General features: G+C 31.8%; 1 protein-coding gene across 1 annotated transcript; it reads right to left on the reverse strand.

The window, feature by feature from the left end:
* Positions 1–1,294: 1,294 nt before the first annotated feature.
* On the reverse strand, positions 1,295–3,477 carry LOC115877416. Its single transcript, XM_030893569.1, has 4 exons — positions 3,143–3,477; positions 2,952–3,060; positions 2,260–2,340; positions 1,295–1,959 (listed from the first exon to the last, which is right to left on the reverse strand). Exons 2-4 carry the CDS (start codon positions 3,013–3,015, stop codon positions 1,295–1,297), a joined length of 810 nt encoding a protein of 269 aa, XP_030749429.1. The 5' UTR covers positions 3,016–3,060; positions 3,143–3,477.
* Between the last annotated feature and the right edge of the window lie 15,126 nt (positions 3,478–18,603).

The raw sequence follows: 18,603 nt of genomic DNA on the forward strand, positions 1-18,603 counted from the left end.
GTTTCCTTTTTTTTAAATACCTGACCGTGAATAATTAGTGTGACCGAATTCCGGGCTGGCTGTAGGCGATTCCGCAACCAGACCGATTCGTTTTGATCCGACGCCGATTTTCTTTAGACAACCAGACCGATTCGTTTTGTTCTGACGCCAATTTTCTTCAGAAAGAATGAGGTAATCGCATTCTTTCTATTTTTTGTTTAACCGCCAGATACCCCATCAGAATTCTAGTAATCGCAAATTTTAGTTTCAGCACAGTAAAGTTTCTATTTTATTTTTATGATATAAAATTTCTTTACAGATGAGAATTTAATTAAATTTTCTATTTTATTTTACCATTATAATATTTCTTACGTATTTGAATTTAATTAAAGTTTCTATTTTATTGGATATTATAATAATTTTCTTTACATATTTGAATTTAGAGACTGTGAACTTAGTTATATTGTTATCGTAGTTAATTGATTTAATTTTTCCTTTCTGTGGTATCTGACCTATTTCTGTATGGATCGATATAATTTATTTTTGATCGATGTTGCTATATTTTCTGTTATAATATTTCTTTACAGGTTTGAATTTAGATACTGTGAACTTAATTATTTGCTATTGTAATTAACTGATTTAATTTCTTTTGGTATATAGGTATTTGACCTATAACTGCATGATCTGATTTAATTTATTTTGTTCGATTTTGCGATATTTCATGTTTTAATATTTCTTTTTATATTTGAATTTGAGTACTTTGAACTTGAAGATATTGGATTCATATTTAATTTATTTAAATAAACCTCGTTATGGAATATATTCGACTTTAACTGGCTTTTACCCTATTTCCCTGGATTCTCCACTGTAGAAAATTTTGTAGAAGTATTTTTTATTAATAAAAAATAATAAATTAGTACTTGTTTTCTCATTTTATTGCTACCCACACAGAAACTCAGTCTCATTTTTCATATTACTTTTGCCTCTTATTTCTGCTAATAAATTAATAATGATTTGCAATAAAATCCAATACGTGTTTTTGTTAATTTAAAACCTTAGGTGGACAAAATAAAACACATTTCACTTTTAACAACCTCGTGTAAGTAATTGGCAACTTGGTCATTTTAAACATGTAACAAAACAGAACAAACAAAATATTTATACCTACATATTGAAAAAACTTAAAAATGTAAAAAAAGTTTTTTACAAAAAATATAACGAAAACAACTTAAAATCTAAAAAACAAATGTTTTGCAAAATTAAATTGACAAAAACATATAAGAAAAACAACTTAATATCTAAAAAACTTTCTAGTTTAACTATCAGATTGGTTTAGTAAGAGTCGCTTCAAAATGTCATTCCTTTCCTGTTGAATCACATTATTTTGCTCTATGGCCCCTCGGAGCTTTTTTACCTCTTCTAACCTCTGATTCTCTATTTCCTGAATTTTTTTTCTATAATCATAAAGGTGCTTAACCCTGGTTGAAGAGGTTTTGCCCTTATTGATTTTCTTTTCTTCTGTCGTTTTTGGCAAAGTTGGTTTCTGATTATTTTCCGAGTTATTTTCTATATTTTTTAATATTTTGACTCCTAGGCCAACTTCCAAGTTTGAATGGACCGCATTAGGATTTTGAGCCACTTCTATTGTTGAGATGGTGGATGTAGGGTTTATTGTTTTATCATTAAAAAAAATTTCATCCATGATATCAAAATATTCCCATGTTATACATGATTCTCCTGTTTTATTTTTTTTATCCTTATTATCTTTGTAAGTTTTTTTTAAATTCCTCATTTTTCTGTCTAATATTTCTATTGTTATAGACCAATAGCCACGTTCTTGAAATTCTCTTAAAATTTCCAACCAAATATCTTTATTTTTAATTTTAGAATTTCGAAAAAGATAATTTTTTTCTTTATATAAATTTAAAAGCAGTAATGTTGTTTGTTTGGTCCATTTAAATTCATCAGTGCAAGTGGAATCTATAAAGAGATTTTATGCAACTAATTTATTCTGTATTTTAGTAAAATAAATGTAGGTGTCCAACTTTCATGTGATTTATAGCTTGCTTATAAGTAGATATTCAAAGGTGCAGTTTTCTCAGCACTGACACTGTATAAAAATAAGGTTTTACTACCGTATGATCGAAAAAAATGGCGTCCAGTTGGCGGGGAAATGACGATCGGTGACATTTCCCATCTGAATTTACATATAAAATGACAGCGATCTTCATTTCATAGGCATCGCTGACGCCGTTGTTTCTCGATCGTACGGTATTTTACCTTTGCATAATATTGACTGAATACCAGTACTTATACCAGGAGTACAGCAGCTGTCCCCGGCATGTTTTTTATTTCCTTGATCTAAAACGTGTAACAAATACATAATTTATTATTTATAAATAATGATTCTGACTTGCATTTATACCATGGTGTATGATTGCTGGCAGTAACTATCATGGAGTTAAATTTCTGATAATTTTAAGTGCTCTTACTCTTAGATTAATGGCGGCTTTATACAAAAAATAACATAAAATAAGAAATAACATATAAGAAGTTAAATGATTGCATTTACAGCTAGTAGTACATTCAACAAAAATAAAATAAGGAGAAATAAGACATAAAATAAATAAAAGTTGGTTATCTTTTAACTTTTAGGTCTTATTTCTTAAAGAAGAGATTTTGAGGTTTTAAAATTTTCTGGAAGAAGGTAAATTAAAAAGTGTAAGTAGATTTGTATTAAAAAAAGAGGAGATGTAAGTAGAAGATGGAAAATTGATATTTGTTTACATTATTTTATTTTTGCGGTATAAACCAGGAACCAAAATAAATTATTTTATCTTATTTCTTATTTTATGTTATTTATGTGTATAAATCCACCATTAGTCGTTAGGTACTGTCAGTAATAAATTTCAGGGTATAGTAGGAACTGGGAACCGGTAGGACCTTACTGACTCCTTTCTCCTTCGACCTACCTTGACATTCTTGGTCTTGGCTACTTATTTCTCTATTTCTCTCCACAACTTCTTCTTGACCCATTGATGTAGACTTTTTTGTTAACCTAGTTCACACAAAAGCTTGAATCTAAAAATATAATATATCTAATATACCAAATAATTATTCCAAATGCTGAAAAAATTACTGCAATTCAAATAAATTAACTTACCATTTTGAAGTCGATAATGGAGATTTCCATTGCCTGACACCTCATATATTTCATTATTAAAATCATAAGTAATGCTTATTAAATTTTCACCCATTTTTAACCGAGAATATGACCGAGAACAATAATTGACAATAATAAACAAAATGGTTTTTTTCGTTTTCCAAAACATTTTGTGACATTTGGCGTATGTGACGTTTAATCCATCATGCATTGGTAGCGTAGCGTATTTTAAATCTGATGGAAAAAATGGCGACTGATCCCAGAGCGCTCACAACTAATCGGCGCGTTCAGCAGAAAATTAGTGATCGCTGCGGTAGCGCTACGTCCTGATGAACGCGACCTTTTTAAATTAGGTTTTCGATCTTTTTAAACGGTTTTTATATATGATCGAAAAATGTATTAATAATTTTCCGAAGATATTATGTTCGTATAGGGATTATTATAATTTTATTATGATGTAATAAAATGTTTCACTCAATCCGTATGCATTAAATAAAATTTTATGTCTAATTTTATTTTGGGTTTGGTTTTTGGTTTGGTTTGTTTTACTGGTTGCCTGTGTTAAATTTTATGTTTCGTGTTTCTGACTTGGAATCGAGCATGTTCTGAAACTCGTCCTTCTACTTCGAACCGCCGTGGTAAACGCAGCATTTCTGATCCTGACTGACTGATAAAAACTCCATTGAAGTTTTTGGCCTGGCCTTGTCGTTCCGAATTGGGATTGTTTCTTTGGAGTTGTCTGGAATTCTATTGTGGGTCGAGAAGACTGGTTGTGCAGTTTTGGCACTAGTTGTGGGCGATTTTGGCCTGTGTGTGGTTCAGAATTCCAGAGAAGCCTTGTAGAGGGATATATTCGTCAGTTGGTAAGAGACATGTACAGCTGTGTAATGTTCTTTTGTACAACTATTTATTTTAGGGGACAGGATTTTACAAGACGGACTGTGTGTGATGGTCGTACGAGATGAGTACGAGGACTTTTAAAGAACCCTTTTTCATGGAGTAACGTGTGGCGACGCCATTTTGTTTTGGAACGTCCACATGGTGGAAAGGTATTTTATTATGTCCAAATCAGAACATGTCAGTAAAATAGATCATATTTTAGGGTTCTTCTTCGTCTTTCTTCTTTCTTGTTCCTTGGCTATTACTCCTTAGTGATGATTACGGTTTAGTTTAAGATTTTTATCAATTTTTTTTGTACTGGATATGGTACTGCAACTAATGCCATTGTGACGTGAATGCCACTGTGACGAGGAATGCCACTGGGATACTGAAGACCAAACACCTGGATTTTCTCATTGACTGACTGGAACGACCACTGGATGACAGATAAGACTTTAATCATCTCTTATTTTATTGCGTTTATGATTGATTAAAATTTATTACATTAAATATACGATCGTATGTGAACTTGGTATACCAGGGGATTTTTACATTTAAATTTCATTTTATTCTTTATAGATTTAATCATAATCACAAATACGCATCAGGGTTGTTCACAGTTTAGTCACAACAATATTTGGTGATACTATTCATGATTTAATTTATTTTACAGATAGTTCATTTTTACTAGTATATATATATATTTCATTATTTCGTATTTAAATATTTGCAACATTTTATGATAGATCTTATATATAGATAATTTGTTTTAATTTTAAATTTAATATTTATTAAACGAATCCAGTACATTTTAGACTTTTCAATCAGTACACTTTTTCCATACACCTCCCTTTTGATATCTCTTGTTCTGTGCATATATATTTTACTTAATTATTTACTGAGCTAGCTGGAACCTATTTGTAATGGAACCTGGTGAATCTGAGTTCCCATTATAAACTTGTTCACCCAAGGTTTCACCCAATCGTTATACCTTGTTTATATGCTATTGAAGATAAAAACTATAAAAATAGGCATGCTAGAAACGCATCTTTGGTAACAATGAAATCTAGCCTGCACGAGAACTGTCTAGATGTTTCAGAAGCTGAAATAAAAATTAAATTTAACAATTTGCGACCCAATTTTTCATGCCAGTACAGGAAATATGAGTCTTATTTCCATAGTTGCATGATTAGTGAACCACATTCTTTTTGAACTTTTAAACACATATTCTTTTCTAGATATTTAAGCCAAATTTGTTTTATTTCGACGAAATTACATTTTTGGTGGATCACTCATATCCTAGAAAATCTGTTGACAGTATCTTAGATCAAGTGGAAAGTACAAATTCTGATGAAACTTCCACCAGAGTTCTTAGATGTGAACAACGATGTTGAGCTAGTAAATGTACTGACTATTATAAAGACTTGATTTGAAAGATTTAATTGTTTAATAGATTTATGGTACTAAATTTTTATTAATGAGCTACTTTTTTACAGATTTTTGAAGAAAGTGAAAATGATCCAAATTTTTCGTACAGTAATTTACAACTAACAATTGAAAGTAGTAATGATGAAACCAGAGCTGAAACTGATATACTCGTACAGGCCAAAGATAACACAGGTAAACACTGCAAAAAAAAGAAAAAAATAGAGGATCCATTATTGGAAAACGCAAGTAATGCTCTAATAAATTTAACCAATAGCTTACAAACCAGTAAGGAAAATCCTGCAAAGAAAAGTCAGAGTGCAATATTTTGCGATTACTTATGCAGTCAACTTGAAACTATAGAAAAATGTCCTATCGTGTTTTTAGAAACTCAAAAAAATACAATTTCTATTAAATACAAAAAAGATCTATTATCAAAACAAGTGCAAAAAGATGATTTAATAAAAAAACGTCAAATAAAATTTTCAATTTATTTTGTAACCTCTAATAAAAAAGATAGAGATAAAGTTGGATAGAGATAAAGAGATATGTGGATACATCTGAAAAAAGTGTTATTCTATTTTTTTTCTGGCAAATAAAATGAGTTATAAAAGATTTAGCAAGTTAGCAAGATTTCCTAAATTGAAATAACAGTTTTTGTAGTTCGAGAGGAATTATAGGTATTATTATTAGTAGTATGCTATACATGGTCGAGTAAACACGTGTTTCTTGTCGCTCTTCAATTAAACGCTATTTTATAGAATAAAAGTATAGAATAAACTTTAAAAAAATAGTTGAATTAGTCCATGGGAACAGTGTTTGAGAATTTATAAAAATGCCTTTCACAAGAGAACAAGTTAGTGATATTAAAGTTATTATAAAAGAAACAATAATGGAGCTATTTAATGATGAACATTTTATCTTGGCAATAACAAACAAGGTAAAGCAAAAACTTAATTTCACTGAAATCGAGCAAAAAATATGCCCAAGCAAATTCCAATATAGCCGCGTTGGAGGAACAAAATAAACAACTACGAGGGGCGGTCGAAAAGATGCAGCAACACAATAAGAGAACATCTCTGCGAATATTTGGATTGAGGGAAGACAGACAGGAGGACGTTAGACAAAAGGTGACAACTCTGTTCGAGGACAAGCTAGGTGTCAAAATGGAAAGGAATGAATTGGAAAACTGCTTTAGAATAGGAAACAGACAACAATCGAAGAGACCAATATTGGCTACACTGGCGAACTATACTATAAAGCAAGAAATAGTAAATAAACGGAAACATTTAAAGGGTTCTGCAGTGTCTATAATGGAGGATATGACACCAAGCAAATACGCATTGTACAAGGCTGCAAAGAACAAACTGGGAAATGATCGTTTGTGGTTTTATGGTGGTGACGTTAGAATGAAAACTGGTATGTCTAAAAATATTATAGAAAACACTGAGGAACTGAAGAGATTACATTGATTTTTTTTATTTTACTTATATCACGTTTATTCTCTGCTGTTTTTCACTATTTTTGATTGTTTTCGACATAAAACGGTATAAAAAAAAAGACACTTTACTGCTTACCCACTAATAATCTAATATCTCATTTTTTTATTGTTTTTTTTATTGTCTTTTTTTTTCTGTCTCTCTCTCTCTATAGGTGCTTGGATTTGCACTCTTTTTAATGCCTGTGTACAGATTAGGAATTGTTGTATTGTATTCTCTAATTTCTTTATTTCAGATTTTCTTTAAACTTATAAACGACTTGAAATATGATAGAAAACCTTAAACTTAATTTACTCTTATACATACTATATCGTCTTTTTTTATTTCTTACCTTTTTTTGAAATCTTACTACCAAACAGACAAGTTTAATTTTAGTTTTTAACTTTCCTTCATTATTTTTTTTTATTTTTTATTTTCTTGTATTATTTTTAAGTAACATAAATTCATAACCAACGTGGAGGAAGCATATCGAATTTTGAATAATTTTAATAACATAGAAAATATCTCCTGCTATAACTTTGACGATGTCGACAAGCAATTCGCTTTTGAACACCAAAATTTTACAATATTACATTACAATATCAGAAGCTTGCGAGCACATTTTGATAAGCTTTGTGTAGTTATTGACAGACTGAATAAAAACAATAATATTTCAATTATTGTTTTAACCGAAACTTGGGCTATTAATGATCCAGCTTCGCTTAATATAAAGGGTTTTAGTTTATTTTATAACGGGGGATCTTATAATAAATGTGATGGAGTGGTGATGTATGTGAATGAAAAGTATGTGGCTGATGCGAGGGTGGTAGTTCTTGGTGATATAAAAATACTTGAATGTAGGGTTGACCTGCCACTTTTTACATTGGGCGTAGTAGGAATATATAGACCGAATTCTACAGATAAAATGAACTTCATAGAAAATTTGATGACTATCTTGGTAACTATATTAAAGATCACATAACTATTCTTGTGGGAGATTTTAATATTGACATAAACCCAAACAATGTACTTAATCTAAACTCAATAAGATATACTAGCATGTTAAACAAAAATGGATTCACTCTCCAAGTGAACCTACCGACAAGAGTTGAATCTGATTCCGCAACGACCATAGACCATATCTCTGTTTATAATAATTTGAAGCACAATAAAAACAATGTATATTTTAAAACTATTATATTTGAAAACAATTTAACTGATCATTACCCTTTAATTTATAGTATTCAGTATAACGGAATTAAAAATTCAAGCCAGGCTACAGAACCAAAAACAATAAATAAAATAAATTATGAAGTTTTAAATGAAATGCTGTTGAGTCAGGAATGGGACGATGTTTTTTCTTGTACAGATACACAGATGGCTACTAATAAATTTTATGAGAAGGTACAAAACGCGATTAAAATTTCTACAACAAAAATTAATCTTAAAAATTCTAAGCACAAAATAAAACCTTGGATGACAAAAGCTATACAAACTGAACTCTACAGGTAACAACTACAAGAAAAAATGGGAAATAATCAACGAGGTATCCAACATATCCAGCAAAGCCAAAACAAACATTGAACATATCTTAGAAAATGGACTTATTTTAAAAGACCAAACGGATATTTGCAATACGTTTAATAATTATTTTGTGGAAATCGGGAGCAAGATTGCCGATAATATAAGTCACTCTGAAATAAATGATAAATTCACTCAATATATTAATTCATATACAATGTTTCTTAAACCGACAGACCATTTGGAAATTGAAGAAATAATTGGCTCTCTTAGAAATGATTCATCACCTGGTAAAGATAAAATAGCAATTAAAACTCTTAAATCCATCAAAATGTAATTTCAAACCTCTAGCATATATCATAAATTTAATATTTGAAACATCACTCGTACCAACGCAATTTAAAGAAAGTATTGTTGTTCCTATATTCAAAGATGGAAATAAAATGGAAATGGCTAATTATCGCCCTATCTCATTACTAAATGGTCTGTCTAAAATTTTTGAAAAAGCATTAACAAGAGACTGACATCTTTTTAAAACGAACATAAAATTATATCAAATTGTCAGTTTGATTTTCAGAAGGGAATTAGCACTGAACAACCACTTCAGATTCTAATAGAAAACATAGTGAGTAATTTTAATAGTAACAAAAAAAAGACCATTGGTATTTTTCTTTGATTTACAAAAAGCATTTGATACTGTGAATCACAGCAGATTACTGGAAAACTTAACAATATAGGTATTAGAGGTAAAATTTGTCCACTATTTAAAGGTTATTTGACAGAAAGATATCAACAGGTACACATAAACGGGATACTCAGCAACACCAAAATTATAAAAACTGGGATTCCACAGGGAACTATACTGGGACCTACCCTATTTCTTATATTTATCAATGATTTATTAAAGTATAATGAATGTAAAATTATTTCTTATGCGGATGATACGATTTTGATTTGTGATGATTTTTCATGGGAAAGGACGTGGAACAAAGCTCAAGCCTCACTGCAAGACGTGAAAGAATGGCTGGATGTAGTGATGGGAGTACTCGGATACAGGAATCGAGTAGTATTCGATTCTTAAGAGAATCGAAAGTACTCGAGTACTTCAGTTCAGTATGGAATCGATTCCGATTCTTTAAAAAAATATTCGTTTCGGCATAAACCATTGATATATTACCCCTTTCTGTGGTATATTATAGAGAACAGAGACAGACCGACTAGGCCAGTACTCGAAACTCGAACTAGGGTATCTGTAGTAATCTGTACTTTGTACTCAATCTCGAGGCACCGAACCGAATGTCATGGGAATCGAAAACCGATCCCAAACTCGACTTTCTTTTCGAATCGGGTATTTTCAAAAATTTTAAAACAATTCCGGCGGCTCTGGCGGCAGGCGGCTTGCGTCTGGCGGCGCGTCACACAGAATAGACGATAAAATAAGCATTTTTTGCCGGCAAAGGCGGCGTTTTGGAGAAAACATAAAAGAGCTGATATAAATGCCTAAATGTTTTTTTCGGGGTGGAAGAATAGGTTTAAATTTTAACGGAGCATTTATTTAGTTCTTTTTTTGCTTTTGAGATGCGTAGAGGTATTGAATAATGTGGTTTTGATTTCGATAAAGAGTTTCGCTGTTGGTTAAATAGTTTGATATAATTCTTATTTGTTTAAATATCAGTTTATTTTAAATATACTGTATAATAATGAGGTCCGTCGTGTGGGAAATTTTTAAAAAGGAGAATAAAAGTGAAGCTGTTTGTTCACTTTGTAAAAATAAGTTGAAGTTCTACGGCAGTACTACAAATTTAAAAAAACATTTGACCCGACTACACCCAATCCAGTACAAGCAGCTTATTGATAATTTAGAAGCTTCAACTTCAACTGAACCTCCTGAATCATTTGGTGGAACAGAGAGAAGAACACACAGAAGGAAGTATTGTGAGAGGAAAAGGCCGTGCGACCGGTGATGAAAGTTCTGAACCATCGCAGCCTCAACCCAAAAGAAAAAAACAATTAAAGTTATTTGGTGGTTCTAGCACTACTGAACTTAGTGACGACAAAAAAAAGAAATAGATGAAAAGCTGTTAAAATGATTGTTCAAGATTTTCAACCACTGTCTTTTGTTGAAAATAAAGGTTTTAAAGACTTTCTAAGAGCCTTAACGCTCTTTATTCAGTTCCCAGTAGGAAATATTTGACAGACACTCTCTAAAAGACAAATTTGTCAAGGTGAAATCAAACATTAAAGAAATGTTGTGTGAGGTGAACTATGTTTCAGTGACTACGGATATATGGACCTCGGATAGTAACATTGCTTATGTAAGTTTAACATGCCATTTTAGTTATAAAGATAAGTTAAATTCTCAAGTATTGTCTACCGACGAGATTTCTGGGGCCCATACTGGTGAAAATATTGGTAACACATTAACCAAAATATTAAACGAATGGGGAATTATGGGCAAAGTCGTTACAGTTGTATCCGATAACGGAAGTAACATAAAAAATGCCATAAATGAACACCTAAAAAAGCACAATCACCCATGCGTGGCACACACTTTAAATTTATGCGTAAACGACAGCATAAAAGAAAACGAGACTTTTCATTAATTTGTAAAAACTCGATCACTAGTTTCGTATTTTAAACATAGTGTACAAGCTACCGAAAAATTAAAGACAACGCAGATTCAAATGGGTTTTCCAGTTCTTAAAATTAAGCAGGATGTTTCCACAAGATGGAATTCAACTTTATTTATGTTAGAACGCCTGTTAGAGATCAAAGATGCATTATCTGTAATATTATCCAGTTTGCCTAAAGCCCCTGCTAGTTTAAACGCTACGGAATGGAGTATTGTTTGGGACTGTGTGCCAGTTCTAAAACCTATCGAGATTATAACGTCAGTGTTATCGGCAGAAAAATATCCAACAATATCTATTATCATCCCACTAATTAGAGGACTACAACACACTTTACAACATATAAATCCAACGACGGACGTTGGCATAAAATTAAAACAGTCATTATTAGAGGCGATAGGAAGAAGGCTTGTTTCACTTGAAAGAGATAAAATGGTAAAGCGAAGGCAACAATTTTAGACCCGAGATTTAAAGGTCTAGCTTTTGACTGGAAGAAAATTCTAAAAACGCTGAATCTTGGATAATCGAAGAAGTAAAACAAATAATAATTGTAAAATAACGCGGATTCCACGTCTGAACCCGAACCAAACCCTTTAGGGACCAGCAACAACATCCGATCCATCTAAAAATCTTTGGGCATTTTTTGATGACAAATTATCCCAAAAAAACCGTTGTAACACCGACAACAACAGCAATGTTAACTGTAAAACAATATTTGCAACTACCCAATTTAGACAGAACAAAGTGCCCATTTGAATTTTGGAGTCAAACAAAAGTATGTTTCCGAACTCTATGAATTGGCTCAAAAATATTTAAGCATTCCTGAACTTCTGTCCCTTCAGAAAGAATATTTTCTAAAGCAGGACAATTAACCAATGTTCGACGAAATCGTTTACTACCGAAAAATTTGAATCAGATTATTTTTTAAATAGTTATTATTCACACTAATGTTTTTGCTTTTAATTGTTTATTTAAATATTTAATTTGTTATTGGCTTTCAATATTTGTTGTTTATTATTTATTACTTTTATTTAACTATTAAATATCTGTTGAAAATATTTGTACCATTTTTTGGTTTTCTATTTAAATTTAAAAACATATTATATTATTATTATATATATTATTATTTTAGGTACGAACATATTTATTTCCTATTTTGTTGATAAAAATGTTGTTTTTTGATTTCTAACAATGTATAAATTATAATCAATGTTTCCATTAATGTAATATGTTATATATTTCTTTTTTTTTTTCAGTTAAAATTTTAGGATTGAATTTTCTTAAATATATACATTTGTTTTATTCAATGTTTTGAATAAAATAATTTATATAATTTAAGCAATTTTTCCATATTTTTTTTTTAGTTTTTAGTGTTTTTTTAGAATTAAAGAAGTGTGTTCTTATTTTTTATGTACGCAATATCGGATTACTTATTTTGTTGATAAATTTTGTTTTTATGTATGAAAACATCAACTTTCCTCTTTGTTAAATAAATAAATGTTTTTTTTATATTTTAAATAATAAAAACTGTTTTATTCAATAAACTATAGTTTAGCGAATACATTTAACTGACTTAATCACTTAACAATTCGAATTTCGGATATTAGTACTCAGTACTCATTAAAGTATTCGATTCCAAATTGTACTCGATTCCGAAGTACTCGATTCCCTAAAGTATTCGATTCCGCCCATCACTAGCTGGATGCTAATAGACTGAGTTTAAATGTCTCAAAAACTAAATATATGGCTTTCTCACCAACTGTTGCAGGGCAAAGTAGACAATTGGGTCCCATGTATATTAAGGGTTTTAATGACGGAGTAATCCAAACTAATGTTGTGAAATACCTGGGTGTATCTCATCGATCACTACTTAAAATGGACTTTCCATATAGATTATCTGGCTAAAAGAATCAGAAAGCTTATATATACAGATTTTATCAATTGCGCAATGTACTAGCTCAAAACTACTTCTTATCGTTTATAGCAGCTTAGCCGAATCAATTCTTAGTTACGGCATATCTGTTTGGGGTTCGGCGTATGAAACCACACTAAAAAAAGTTACAAGTTTGTCAGAATTTTATCATACGCGTCATATTCAAGATTAAAAGTAGAGTAAGTGTAAGAGATTAAGGATACAACAAATTGTATCCTGAATGTAAGAGGTGTATATATTAAATCTATATTAATATTAATACATTCGAAGAACAATCTGTATCATGCGCACCACTCACACAATACCAGAAGTCAAGCTGCCCAGATGACTCCTATAGATCGTGTTAGTAAATCAGTCTGCCAAAAAAGTATATCTTGTAATGGAATAAAATTATATAACAGTTTACCTTCGTTATACAGGAGATATTCTAGCCGTATTTTCAAAAAGAACATTAAATCTTATATAGTTGTCAATTATGTGATAATGCACTCCATGCTGGTCTAGGACAAACCATTATTATCAACCTTTAGAATTATAGCTTGTATACTTTTATTACATATTTATAATGTTTTTTTTCTCTTTCTTTCTGCGTGTAGTTAACTTTTAATAATAAAGGAACTCTCAAAACAAGGCACAACACAAGACATTGTCTTAGGTGCCTTTATTAAAGAAACGGCTGTTATTTTATGTACTAATCTAAAAGTTAATAAAGTTTATTTATTTATTTATTATTTATTAATTACAGCCTCATCCTGCTCTTCTACAGCTCCTAAATTACTATTAAAATATTCTTAAAAATATCCCAGAAAAAAATAAAACCTCGGGGCCCTATAAAAACCAACCAAATTTAGTTTTTCCATCCACTATATAGCATCCACTATAAATTATTACATACAAAAAACATCAAGGTTACGACCAGATATTGACCATTTAATTCTAACTCACAGACGATCGTACCAACCTGTTTCATCACAAACCATCAGCAGATGGATAAAAAGCTGCTCTAAAAGCAGTAGCATTTATACTACTATTTTAGCGGCCATAGTGCACGTCACGCCGCTACATCTGCTGCCTTTGTCAGGGGAAATACCGTATGATCGAGAAAAACGGCGTCAGCGATGGCTATGGAATGAAGATCGCTGTCATTTTATATGGGGAATTTATATGGGAAATGTCATTGATGTTCATTTCCCAGCCAACTGGACGCCGTTTTTTTTCGATCATACGGTATAAATACTATAAAATACACTGCAGGATGGAGCGAGTCCTCAATTTTATTCCAATTTTACAATAGATCAATAGATAGACAACAAAACGGAATTGATACCTGAGCTAATCGATGCCGCAAAAGCCATTACAAATGCTTACCAATTTCTCTCACTACACCGGAGATATTTGATAATGCCTTCATTGAACGAGAACCACCGAAAAGCAGTTCAGAACTCCAATATAGACAAGCACCTATTTGGAACCGATTTACTAGAAACTTTGAAAACTTCGCAAGCAGTGAAAAGAATGGGGCAAGAATTAAGCATCCAAACCGCCAAAAAAACAAAGTACAACTCTACACAAAGCTATCAACCCTCGCCATCCAGCAAACCAAATTTTCGGAAACAGGCCTCGACCAGCACCAGGTACAAGTACAACCGCAAATGACAAGATTACTACAAGAAGAAATGGGGGAGGAGACACATTGGACGAAACGGCGATAAGTCAAGTTGAGGTAAGCGAGGAATCTGCGGGAAGCCTGCATATACATTTGCAAGCTTGGAAATATTATACAAACAATAACAGTGTTGTAATAAATTGGGTAAAGGGATATAGATAAAAAAACTTTTTAAAGAGCAATACCACAAACCAACATCCATCTATCCGATCTAAGCAAAGTCACTAAAGCAATTAAACAATTACAGAAAGGGCCATAGAAAGGTCCAAATATAAAAAAGGAAAATATATTTCTTTCTTTTTATATTTATATCTTTTTTCTTGAAAAAAAAACAAACGGTGATTACAGGTTCATCCTTAACTTAAAAAACCTCAATAACTTCATTTCAGGTCCTCATTTAAAAATAGAAGACCATAAAGTAGCCCAGAACAATATTTCAAAAAATAATTTTGAAATATTGAGTGTTCACATTCAGGCAGCAAATAATGTGGAAAAAATCATAACACTTTGTTATACAGCGATAAGGATAATGAGGAGAGACCTAAAAACAATGCTCAACAAGTACCTCAAGGGAGTACCAGTACAACGGTTATGTACACAATGGAAAATGACAATCAATATGAAATTGAAAAAGGTCTAGTACAAATGTCAACAACGACGGTAAAGGTCAAGGATTCAAAGGGCAATTTATTACAATGTAGAGCTTTGCTAGACAGTGATGCTCAAAGCTGTTTCATAACCGAGGAGTTATGCAATCGATTAAACCTGAAACGTAACAAAATAAGTATGTGTGTTGTTGGTGTAGGAAAATCTTTTTCAAAGATACGATATCAAACAAACACTGAGATGACTTGGATGTATATCACTGAGATGCGATGGAAAATATAAGACTACACTAGACTGCTTAGTGATTCCAAGTATAACAGTCAATTTTTACCAGTAAAAGCATTCGCAAAGCAACAGTTGAACATTCCAGAAGGAGTTACTCTCGCAGATTCTCAATTTAACAAAAGCATTTCAATAAAAAAATTTAGGTCTAGTTTTAATCGAAATTCAATGTCCTACTGTCCAGTTAATACCTAACTTTAATAAATATAATAATATAAAAAATTAAAACTAATTATTGTTTTAGAAATTTATAAAGAAGGAAGTAAAACTCACTATAAATAGTAATGCTACAATAGCCATGCCTTTACCACGAATAGTTCTAATACGAAATGTGTTAGAAAATCCTCCCGAAAAATCACTAAATAAACTATAATAATAAATAACATTTTCTTGCCTTTGGCTGTATATTTTTTTCTTAATTTCGAAAAATCGAAAGTAGAAAAAGAAAAAAAAAATAAAAGTAAAAAAAAAATTGTTGTATGTTTGTCGTAAAGGGGGGAACCAAGCTCCACTCCCGCAACCGGTTTCTGGACCTTAAGCTCTTTGTTTTATTGAACTTTCATACTTTTAGTATAAAATTCTGTCGGATCACCGTTTTTCCAAGGTCCTTCTTGAAATTGCATTTTTTCTTTTCTTTGTTTAAATAATCACTGAGTTTCTTTTTTGAACTTTTGGCAGCTCTTGTCATCGATCTGTGATTGTGACTATAGTCTGTCCAACGAGAAGATCCTTGACAGTGATAGATGTGTCTGTCATTTTAATTTCAAAGTAGTTTATTTTATTTTACAAAGAAATAAGTTGGTACAACTGGAACGCATAGCGGGAAATTCTAAAGTTTGACTGACAAGTGATTACTTCAAAATATTGTGAAAGAAACTGTTGGAAAATGTATAAAATTGAAAAAATGTAATCGAGTAATTTTATTTAATAAAAAACGGTATGTGTTAATACAAAACAAACAAGAACAAGACAACACATACCAAAAAAATTTAAAAAAGAACTATTTCTTACTTTCAAGCTTTATAAAACTTCCCGCATTTATGATTATATTTATTAATATAACTTATGTGCTAAATACAAATTCGTAATATTTCTTTTGGCATAGACATCGCTCCCATTGTGTGTAGGGGAATATGAATCTAGCCATGGAGAAACGATAAATTTTTTAATTTTTCTGCGTTTTCTCTTTGTAAGATAATCCTTTAAGATTCCCACCTAAGTTAAATGAAATAAAAAATGCTGTTTTAGGAATTTGTGGGATGTGGTAGCGATAGTGATATTAAGTTGATAAGAATAGATATTATTCATTGATTCTGTACAAAGGTCGAGAGAAGAGGATCTGTGTTTTTAATTTCACTATGTTTTGTGACTACAACTTATCGACTTTTAGTGGACCATGGTGTTCTTTTGTCGATTTTCGATGTGTGTTACGTGCGACAATATTATCAGAACCGTAATATTAATTCTTTGTTTTACACTCCTTGTTCCATGACATATCGCCGCAAAATCGGATCCGTAAATGTAAACCAAACAACTTAAATAAAACAAACTATTTTATTAATAATAACACTTACCAAATTTTATACCTTAAAGGTTGATTAATTAACTTCAATATTAACTTTTTAAACCAGTAACTTTTGACATTATTTTTCTGCAGTACTAAAATCCATTGTTTACCTATCGTGCGCCGATATTTTACAGCTACTCCAGTTTTTAGTATGTGTTTAGTATGGTTCTTCTACCATATTCGAGATGCACTTATCTTATCTACAACGAGATGGTATACGAACTTTATTGATGGTAACTTTATTGGTGTATAAGACTTTCTGCCTGGGCAGCGAGTATTAACCATAAACTGTGCTCTGGGTCTACAGTTAATTTTCACTCGATTTTTCCTCCACTTGACTTCAAAAGACACAAAACACACGTAATAACATGAATCAAAATGCATCATCTTCCAAAACGCAGGGTATTTGACAAAAGTTGACACAAAATTATAACATTTAATTTGGCAAGACTTTGACAAGCGTCAAACAAAAATCTAAAGGCGAGTTCATAAGCATCGGCGTCCGTTTGTTGTTCATCGTTCCGTCAAACCAATAAAATTGAAATACGATCTGTCATTTTTAAAATAAACCAATAAAACTGGTTAAAAACAACAAGAGACGACGCATGGCGGATTTATATTTAAACCCATCCATAGTTAACTTAAAAATTATTAGAAACTTTTTATATATCCACCTATTAACAACATCCCAGAAGAAGTCCGCCAAAATGTTAGATACCATATTTCAAAATTTTCAACAAACGAGTCCCATTATTCTCGGGAATTTGAATTAAAGTGGTAAGGCGATATCCTTGGAATGTATTGGTAATACTATGGACAGAAAATAGACTATTACTCCACTTCTTGCTGAAGGTAAAGATTTCGAAAACGTATCTGGAGCGATAACTGATGCTCTAAGACAGTTACTACCATTACTTAATATTCTTCGAGATGACGTATGTATGGATGAAGACGTCCACAACATGGCAGGCGCATTAGGGGGATTACGTAATATTGAGTGGGAAGAGTTCCAACAGGCCGTAATTGCCTCGGCATGCGGCAGCTCCAAGGCGCATGGTACGTATAACAGCTCGATCGTATGAGTTCTGGACCGAAAACGAAGGTAAGAGGGGCAAGATCAAATGGATCGACCACGAGTGCAGGATCTTTAGGAAGATCGTTCAATCAATGGCTTCCAAGAAAGGCTTCAACATAGCCGTAAACCTATCTCCAGGCCAAGGTGCACTCGCCCAGATCGTCCAGATTCCAGAGAGGAAAGTGGCTTCCTCAACAGAGTGTTTCACAATGCCTGACATTCCGGAGTACGATATGAAACTAGGTGCAGCAACAGGATCCAACCTTCCCGGTTTACTGGCACCTACACTACCTCGTATTGGAGAGGTGAAATTACACCACGTCGTGTAATGAATGCCATACTGGCAGGCCAAGAGTAGTAGACTACTCGGTTGTCCGATGTACAAAGATAGACGTTAAA

The sequence above is a fragment of the Sitophilus oryzae genome, unplaced genomic scaffold, assembly GCF_002938485.1.
Source record: "Sitophilus oryzae breed Bouriz unplaced genomic scaffold, Soryzae_2.0 scaffold_144_pilon_pilon, whole genome shotgun sequence".
Taxonomy (NCBI): domain Eukaryota; kingdom Metazoa; phylum Arthropoda; class Insecta; order Coleoptera; family Curculionidae; genus Sitophilus; species Sitophilus oryzae.

Excerpts from the sequence above, each read along its gene's own strand:
- LOC115877416 (XM_030893569.1), bottom strand. The coding sequence starts at position 3,015 with ATGGGTCAAGAAGAAGTTGTGGAGAGAAATAGAGAAATAAGTAGCCAA. Across the intron at positions 2,341-2,951 it reads CCAAGACCAAGAATGTCAAG|ATCAAGGAAATAAAAAACAT; the intron begins GTAGGTCGAAGG and ends TACACGTTTTAG. Across the intron at positions 1,960-2,259 it reads TCAGTCAATATTATGCAAAG|ATTCCACTTGCACTGATGAA; the intron begins GTAAAATACCGT and ends ATCTCTTTATAG.